This window comes from Puma concolor, chromosome E4 (genome assembly GCF_028749965.1).
Source record: "Puma concolor isolate L17-30 chromosome E4, mPumCon1.1.hap2, whole genome shotgun sequence".
Lineage (NCBI taxonomy): Eukaryota > Metazoa > Chordata > Mammalia > Carnivora > Felidae > Puma > Puma concolor.
This window is the reverse complement of record NC_141683.1, coordinates 3,514,393-3,524,273: the sequence shown is the minus strand read 5'-3', so window position 1 is coordinate 3,524,273 and position 9,881 is coordinate 3,514,393. Positions and strand designations below refer to the sequence as shown.

Here is a 9,881-nt window from a genome sequence, read left to right as displayed (position 1 = left end):
CTTTTGTCATCCAACTCCATGAGTCTCAATCTCTTGACTTTTTGGTAGTCTCTTCCAAAACTGCCAGGTTCTCTGGCGAGTGGATGCTCCCCATGTACTAGAACAATCTCTCCAGGTTTCTTGCTTTTCCTGGATTCTGCTCCTTAGGGTCCTGATGTCTTCAAACCAATTTTTCTCCAATATTTTCTTGTAGCTTTTCTGGTTATTTTTGGTGGGTGGGTTGAGTCAAAATTTCCTCATCTATTATTCCCAAAAGAGGAACTCCTATTTTGCTTTTGTTAACTAAAGTAGATGTTCTAAAGCATAAAGTGCACAGATCAGAAGTTGTATAGTTTGAGGAGTTTTTATAAATTAAACACACCAGGGGCGCCTGGGTGGCTCAGTCGGTTAAGTGTCTGACTTCAGCTCAGGTCATGATCTTACACTCCGTGAGTTCAAGTCCCGCGTCGGGCTCTGTGCTGACAGCTCGGAGCCTGGAGCCTGCTTTGGATTCTGTGACTCCTTCTCTCTCTGCCCCTCCGCCTCTCACTCTGTCTCTCTTTCAAAAATAAATAAACATTAAAAAAAGTTTTAATTAATTAATTAATTAATTAAACACACCAGATAAATAAATTATCGTGAGAACTTCATAAGGCTCCATTGTGACTCTTCCCAGGCATTATCGCCCAGACCTAACCTTTACCCTGGCTTCTATCACCATAATTTTCACCCTTTTTTGGTCATTATACAATGAATTATGTGTGTCTGGTTAATTTCTCCGGATATCATGTGTGAGAATTTGATGTTTTTATCTTTTCAGAGTATCTTTAGCTTTACAGAAAATAATGCATTAAAACACAGAGTTCCCGTAAGTACCCTCCCCAACCAATATACCCAGCATTCCCTATGACTAACATCTTGAAATATTGGACTACATTTGTCAAATTTAGGTTTTTTTTAATGTTTGTTTATTTATTTTGAGAGAGAGAGAGGGAATCCCAGGCAGGCTCTTCACTGACAGCATGGAACTGTGAAATCATGACCCAAGCTGAAATCAAGAATCAGATGCTTAACTGACCGAGCCACCCAGGCAGCCCACATCTGTCGGATTTGTTGAACTACTATCAACACGTTAGTATTAACTGAAGTCTATAGGTTAAATTGAGGATCACACTTTGTATTGTATATAGGTTCTATAGGTTTTCACAAATGCATAATGTCTCACATCCGCCATTGTAATACCACAGAGAATAGTTTCAGCCCCCTAAAAATCCCCAAGTCTCCACCTTTTTATCCCTCTCTACCTTCCCTGAACCCCGGACAACCACCGATCTTTTCACTGTCTCTATAATTTGGTTTTACCCAGAGTGTCAGGTAGTGGAAGTTACACAGTATGTAGCCTTTGCAGACTGGCTTTTTTCACTTAGCAATATGCATTTAAGGTTCTTCAATGTCTTTCATGATAGGATAGCTTCTTTCTTTTTCTACTTATTTATTCCTTCACCAAGACCACGCCGTCTTGATTACTGTTACTTTATAGTAAGTCTTGAAGTCAGGTAGCATCAGTCCTCCAACTTGATTGCTCTCTTTTAACCTGTTTTAAAATGTAGATTCATTTTTATTCAGATAGACCAACAGATCAGGAGCTAATTGCCATTGAAAACATAGTTTATTACAATTCCTATGACGGGGGTGGGGGTGGGGAGTTACACCATGCCACTCAAGTCAATACACCAAGGAACACTGAGTTGGGTCACAGGCAGAGAGGACAAGGGGAAATGAGAAAGATCTCCCCTCCCGCCCCCCCCCCCCACCTTTTTATTTGGTTTTCATGGGAAGGAAAGGGCAAGGCAGGGTAAGCAGGCTAAGCAGGTTTAGGACTGGCCAGTTTGATAATTTCAGGGAGCTCCTGAGTGTGGGGCCATCCCTAGTTGTCTGAAACATGGCCTTGGGATAACCTGCAAAGGGAAATGATGTAAAGCCTGAAAAAGCAGACATTTTGAGAGTAAGGGCCCTAGACTCTTCAGTTTGCACATGAAAGGCATGCTCTAAGTAAAGTCATTTGTTATCTCCAGGAATTGGAAGCCTTTAACCCTAGGAGGGCAGTCTCTCCCTGGTCAAGGCCCCAAATGTTAAAACAACAGATATAGAAACTAGAAAATGTACTTAACGTGCAATACTGCTTTGACTATCCTGGGTCTTTAGCCTTTCTATATAAACTTTATGGTCAGTTTCTTTCTTTCTTTTTTTTTTTCAACGTTTATTTATTTTTGGAACAGAGAGAGACAGAGCATGAACGGGGGAGGGGCAGAGAGAGAGGGAGACACAGAATTGGAAACAGGCTCCAGGTTCCGAGCCATCAGCCCAGAGCCTGACGCGGGGCTCGAACTCACGGACCGCGAGATCGTGACCTGGCTGAAGTTGGACACTTAACCGACTGTGCCACCCAGGCGCCCCGTCAGTTTCTTGATATACCTAAAATAGGTTGCTAGGATTTTGATTGGGATTGCCTTGAATTTATAGATCAAGTTGGGGAGAGCTAACATCTTAACAGTACTGCGTCTTCCTATCCATGAACATGGACTCTTTTTCCATTGATTGAAATCTTCTATTTCTTTCATCAGTATTTTTATAATTTCCTAAGACGGACTTTTGTATATTAACTCTGTATCCTGCAGCTTGCTTTAATCTCATCTGTTACTTTCAGGGGTTTTTGGATCTAGTCTTTGGGATTTTCTATGTAGACCATCGTGCCACGTGTGAAGAGATGTTTTTCTTCTTGTTTTTATTTTTATACTTTCTATTTTGTTCTTATGTAGAAGCTAAGCAGGTTTCCTTTCTCCAGAGATAATCTGTATTTCTGTCTGGAGGATCTTTAGAAGGACTACCAGTTGAGATCCACTATAAATTAAATTCAGGGCTCAAATTTCTTAGACCAAGCAGAGATGCAAACTTGAACTGCAAATCAGAATGAAGGCCTACTGCTCACAACCTCTCTGAAATGGATTTATTTTCCCCACCCTGTCCCATGTCTTTGGTCAGCCTAGGGGCAACTTTGCCATTAGTGTCTCTGAACAGTGAGTTGAGGGGCAGGCTTAGTTGTGCTTCATGCTTATCCTAAGGCACCATCCTTCAGAGTTAGAGCTTAAAGTAGAAGATCTATTTTTTGACTCACATTTGGTGGGCACTGGAGTTTAATTGCAAACATCTTCCTCCTCTGATTCCCTCAAATCAGCATCGTGGGTTTGTCATTCCTTCCAGATAAGTCAATGTCTTCAGTGTGGAAGGAACTTCCAACATCCCACTCATCTTTCTAGATTCTTGCTTTGTTTCAGATTTTGATCTGAAAGTTCCTGCTATGCTGTCAGCTTGTCAACATATTTATATATATGTTTTAAATATTCCCCCCGCAATTTTAGTTGTTTTCAGAAGGATGATTTGCTGGAATATCCAGACTGGCTACTACCAGAAATAGGGGTGCTCAGCCTTCCTCCTCACTTGTTTTTCCTTGAACGTCCTGGCATGAGACATCCAGTAGTTTCCAGCTAGCTTTCCTACTCCCAGTGTTTTTGTTCATAAAGTCATGGGATGAATCTCAGCCCTGATTGTGTTCGTGGATCTTCACTGGGACCTTGTCATCTTTCTAGTGCTCCTGATGTCCACTGGCACATGCTTTAGCACGCCTCTTGTTACGTTTGTATTAGTCTTCCTGCTAAGTTAGAACGATCGGTGTGATCTATTTATCTTTGAATCACTGTGATGCCTAATGTTATGCCTTCCAAATCACCACACTCTATGAGTGGTTGCTGAATAAAAGTCTTTCCCTTGCAATAATTCCCTGAAGGTCATTTAAAAACCCAGTTGTCTGACTTTTATTCAGGCTTTGAGTAGAGAAGGGAGATGGAGATTTCCCACATAATCACCAACCCCTGCCTTTACCTCTTACACGTTATCAAATCAGTCTTCATGGGGTTGGAAAACTTGCTTTCTCTTGACATCTCAGTGTTTTGTAACCTTTTTGTCAGAAAGTAACTAAACTCCCCCCATGCTAAAAGGATACTTATTTACCATTTTAGTGCTTTACAGAGGGGGAACGTTTTTTGCAATCTGAATTATTCTCTTCTGTATTAGATAAGATGCCCTTGCGTAAGTTCAGCCATTTGTTTTCTTTCTCCCATTAGCTCCCCTTAAGACCTAGAGGACCCTAGTCCTTAGAATCCCAGAAGGTTGTAAATATTCTCCAACTTAATTATAGAATCTGAATTGACATATGAATATAGAATGGGCTATTTTCAACCTCTTATTTAAGACTCAAAAACGTTTGGACATCTAAGTGTCTAGATTAACACTTTATGAAATGTTTCAGGGCATTTTTTTTCCCAATTGCTTCTTCTTTCAGGATGGACATCATGGCTTTTACAAGTGACCTTCTACTGCTGCCTTTTTCAACATTCGAAAACCTACAAGACTGTGAGCCATGAAACTCAAAGTCTTATGTCAACTTTCTTGATCACTTGAACATAAGTGGGTAAGTGGATCTTCTGTGTCAGTTACTGTCTGAAGAAGGAAACATTTTCCACCAAGGATTTCAAATTTGAATGGATTTGCACAATAATTTTTTATTATTATGGAAAAGATTCTGCACCAAAGTAAAACTTGATTTGCTTTTTTCTTGAAATGAAGGAAGCATCCACTCTGATGGCGTGTGCATGCACACACACACAGAAACACATGTGCACACATAGCACATTTCCCATCAAATTGAAATGCCGAGAAACGAAGCAAGACAAGTGACAGAGGCAGGGCAGGAAAGTGCATCAGCATAGATTTTGATTTTTCTTAAAAAAGGTGACTTGGAGAATAATAGAAAACTTAGGAATGATATAGATTATAATAGAAGAGCAGAGAGCACATTCTAGGGGAAATAAAATCACAGTCTATGAGAAAGCTCAGAAACAAAAGTAGAATTAAGCCATGTCATCACTTATTAAGCTTTTGTTTATAGAGCCTGTTATGTGCCCTGTAGTGTGGTGGGTGCTACAGATCATTCAGAAGACATTGCCATGGCCCCTGCCTCAAAGAAACAGCGTATAGAAGGTGTGTATGTGAATGTGTGTGTGTTACTATAAACTATATATATTCTCCACTCTATGTGGTATTATGTACTATGTTCTATATACATCCTATACTATATGTAGTATTATACTATATTCTATACTATATATAAAATATAGTATAATGTACTATATAATATGTAGTATTTATTCTAGAATATATGGTATATATAATAATCTATATGTATAGTATATAGTACTACTCGATAGATAGATGATAGACAGATAGATAGAACTACAAGATAATATCCAACTTATTCACCATACAAGTATGATTTCCAAATCTCTAAATGTTATGAAGAGGAAAAGCATCTATGTGGATTCTAATAGGGAAGGTTTATTAGAGAATGTGAGACACGATAGGGATTTGAATGCAGAAAACAATAGGTTAGGGACACCTGGGTGGCTCAGTCAGTTAAGCTTCCGACTTCGGCTCAGGTCATGATCTCGCGGTCCGTGAGCTCGAGCCCCGCATCGGGCTGTGTCAACAGCTCAGAGCCTGGAGCCTGCTCCAGATTCTGTGTCTCCCTCTCTCTCTGCCCCTCCCCTGCTTGCGCTCTCTCGCTCGTTCTCTCTCTCTCTCTCTCTCAAAAACAAATAAATATATTTTTAAAAATAAATATATTTTATTTAAAATAATATAAAATATATATATTTTAAAATAATATATATTATTTATAAAAAATAATATATTTTATAAAAATATAAAATTTGATAATTGAAGAAAATTTGAAAATTACCATCAGATTATTCCAGAAAAGTCAGAAATGGCAAAAGGAGTTTTACTTGAATGAGCAGCATGGGATCATGTTTGCTTTAGTCCCGTGGAAAAAGTGGGGGGCAGATTCTGACATAAAACGGCAGTGGCATAAGATACAGAGAGTAGAAAGTAGATTAGAAGTTCAAAGAGTTAAATTTTGCCACTGACCCTACTACTCGAGCATCTTATTTAGCTGTTTTCTATTCGATTCAGGCAAAAAATGTTGAGCCTATGACACACACTTTATGCTAGGGATTCAGCTCTTAATAAAAAAAATCAGGGGCGCCTGGGTGGCGCAGTCGGTTAAGCGTCCGACTTCAGCCAGGTCACGATCTCGCGGTCCGTGAGTTCGAGCCCCGCGTCAGGCTCTGGGCTGATGGCTCGGAGCCTGGAGCCTGTTTCCGATTCTGTGTCTCCCTCTCTCTCTGCTCCTCCCCCGTTCATGCTCTGTCTCTCTCTGTCCCAAAAATAAAAATAAACGCTGAAAAAAAATTAAAAAAATAAATAAATAAATAAATAAATAAATAAATAAATAAAATCATCCCGGCCTGTAAACAGAAGCTAATAATCTATAGAGGGAGCCAAACATAGGAGATGAGTTCAATTTAACACCGTAAGTGCAAAGATGAGGATCCTTCCAGGTTACTCTGCTGAGGAGAAAGCACTTCGTGCACTCACGTGGCCTGTAACAAGGACACAAAGACACTTGTGCTGTCTGCCGGGTGGTGAGGCTTACGTGAAACCCTCTTGTTTTCTGCAAAGTGCCACGCGAAGGGAAAGGGTCATGACGGCAGGTGGGTGGAACCACCTAAGCGAAGGAGCCTCGGCAGAGGTGATAAAGGATGAACTTGTACAAGTGCATCAGGTGAAGCCACTCCCACCTACAGCCGTTAGGGAGGCCAACAAGCTGAGAGATGTCGAGGGGTACGCGTAAACCTGGTTTCTCCTAAATTTCTGAACTGATTCTGAAAGTGAGATGATTAGGGCTCTGGATGTTATTGCGGTGTGAAATAGGGGCTGTCTTAACTATGCGCCGGTAGAAAGATCTCCAAGGGTGTGATGTGGAGAGAGCACTGGAGAGATGGCCCGTCGTCTGAAGGAAACCAGGGCCTGTGAGGTCACTGCTCTGCCTCTGATAACGAAAGTGCCATAAACGGCCGCGTTCAACGGGAACAGTGGAAATGCATTTCCTCATCACAGCAAGAGAAATCTGCCTTCCCCTCACCTCCCCACCCCCATTCCCAACTCCCCAAGGTGCCTTCTGATGGAGATCGAATGATGAGTTGGATTTTCAGACTCTTCTCCACCAGGAATTGCTCTTCAACTTAAAATAATAATAATAATGTTCGCCTTTATCATTGCACCCATCTGCTGATTGTATTTGGTCACCGACATGCTTTCTTGCTTGCCCCCTTCCTAGCAGGCCATCTACGACGACTGCCTGCTGTCAGAGGACAGGCCATCCATTACGACTGCTACCAATAATCATCTGCACTGGCAGATGTTATAAATTACATGCATAATTTAGATATGTAGATATTTCAAAAGCCTTTTTTTTAATGTTTATTTATTTTTGACAGAGAGAGAGAGAGAGAGACAGAGCATGAGTGGGCAAGGGGCAGAGAGAGAGGGAGACACAGAATCTCAAGCAGGCTCCAGGCTCCGAGCTGTCAGCACAGAGCCTGACGCGGGGTTTGAACTCACAGACCACGAGATCATGACCCGAGCCGAAGTCGGACGCTTAACCGACTGAGCCACCCAGGCACCCCTAAAAGCCATTTTTTTATTTAGGAAAAATAATAGCACCACATTCAGAAGTAGCAAATTATTCTTATTTCTGTTTGGACAGTAGCCAAAAAGAGGTGGAAATATTCTGGGCTACGTGAAGTATATTTAGAATCATCAAGTTAGAATATGTTTCTCGTTAAATATTTGGAAAACATAAAAATAGAAAGCAAACCCAAATCACCTCTAATCTTATTATAAATATGGCTTCATATCTTGCTTTTTCTCTTACAGTAGGAGAATGTTCTCGTAACCTCATATAGCCTTTGGAAATATCAAACTTGCTTCTGTGGTTGGTTCTTTTAACCGTTGTGTATTTCTCTAATATAATCATTCTCCCATTACTGGAGATTAAAAATTTCTTCTAAAAATTGTCAAAAGGAATATCTTTGTTGAGAGAGAGAGAGAGAGAGAGAGATCTATCAATATTCTGAGCCGGGAAATATGATACTGAAAGTGAAGGCACTGGGAGAATGTTCTTACTACACAGATGGTTATCATTTTGTCTCTCCCAAACTCATTCACAGAAGGAAGTCATCCAGACGCAAGGCTTCAACAGGACCACCGTGTTTACCCAGTTCACCCTGGTGGGCTTCTCTAGCCTGGGGGCACTCCAACTGCTGCCGTCTGTCCTCTTTCTTCTCCTGTACGTGACCATCCTGCTGGCCAATGCCACCACCATGACTGTCATCCACTGCAGCAGGACTCTACACCCTCCCACGTATGGGTTCCTGTTCATCCTTTCCTTCTCCGAATCCTGCGACACTCTTGGCATCATCCCTCAGCTGCTGGCCCACCTGCTCTCAGCCACCAAGGGCATCTCCTCTGTGGCCTGTGCCACGCAGCTCTTCTTCCTTGGCTTTGCCTGCACCAATTGCTTTCTCATTGCTGTGATGGGGTACGATCGTTAGGTGGCGATTTGCCACCCTGTGAGCTACACGCTCATCATGAACAAGAGGGTAGGGTTGGGGTTGGTTTCCCTGTCCGGAGTCACAGGCTTCTTCATTGCTTTGCTGGCCACCAAACTCATCTGTGACATGACTTTCTGTGGTCCCAACAGAGTCAACCGCTATTTCTGTGACATGGCGCCCGTCATTAAGTTGGCCTGTGCAGACACCCATGTGAAAGAACCGGCTCCATTCAGCCGAAGCATTCTGGCGATCATGGTGCCTTTCCTGCTGATTCTGATCTCCTGTGGCTTTTTGTTAACACCATCCTGAAGATCCCCTGGGCTGAGGGGAAGGGAAGGCCTTTGCCACACGCGTCTCCCACCTCGCGGTAGTCTTCGTGCACTACGGCTGTGCCTCCATCACCTACCTGAGGCCCAGATCCAAGTCTGCCTCAGACAAGGATCAGTTGGTGGCAGTGACCTACACTGTGGTCACTCCCCTGCTCAATCCTCTGGTCTACAGTCTGAGGAATCAGGAGTTGAAGTCTGCCCCGAAAAGATTTTTGGGAAAGCCCTGGAGCCACCAAGGTGATCTAACAAAAAAACCCTAAAGTTAACGAGGGAAGTTACAGGAGAAATCAAAGGCGGGACGCTTTCTCTGTCTTTTTACCAATCCAGTCCTGACGTGGACAGTGTTTCCAAGGACCAGGACCACTATTCCCTGTTTCTTTGCTCCCATTCCAGAAAAAAAAAAAAACATGAGTGAATCTACAGGCTACATTGTCCAACACCTGGTTAAAAAAAATAATAATTAAAAAAAAATTCGCACTTGGCCAAAAGAAAAAAGCATAATTTTTTCTAAGGGCAGATAATACCCAAATTGAAAGGTGGCCACAGTTGGAAATGGCCCGGATCTTGCAGCTGGCCGACCCTGCAATGGTCATAACGTGAAACTTACATGAACCTAACACTTTATTGTAATAATTGGACCTACAAATACTAAACAGAACTGATTTTAAATCTATTATTTTATTTTATTATTTTAAATCTATTATTTCAAGCCATGTAATTTGCGATGGTATTTAAAACTCTTCAAACTGATGAGCCTTGGATTTCTTTTTTCATCTGAACCACTGTTTGTTTGTTTGTTTGTTTGTTTGTTTGTTTGTTTTTCCCTATGTATATGTGAATTATCTAGTGAACACAGAGCTTGTCTTCTGATTGGGAGAGCTGATTACTGTTAATTAAACCTTTTTTTTTTCTGCCCAATGACCCAACTCATACTAGAATAAAAATCTCCCAGGGGCACCTGGGTGGCTCAGTCAGTTGAGCATTCGACTTTGGCTCAGGTCAT

The 9,881-nt window shown here is 41.7% G+C and overlaps 1 protein-coding gene across 1 annotated transcript; it reads left to right on the top strand.

Annotated features, from left to right (window-relative positions):
• The first annotated feature begins 4,115 nt into the window (after window positions 1-4,115).
• Window positions 4,116-9,273, top strand: OR10T2 (olfactory receptor family 10 subfamily T member 2). The gene is given in 5 exon segments (XM_086694566.1): window positions 4,116-4,125; window positions 4,379-4,449; window positions 8,166-8,838; window positions 8,841-8,881; window positions 8,884-9,273. Coding segments are annotated over 5 exon segments (1,050 nt in total). The 3' UTR covers window positions 9,139-9,273.
• The last annotated feature ends 608 nt before the right edge of the window (window positions 9,274-9,881 follow it).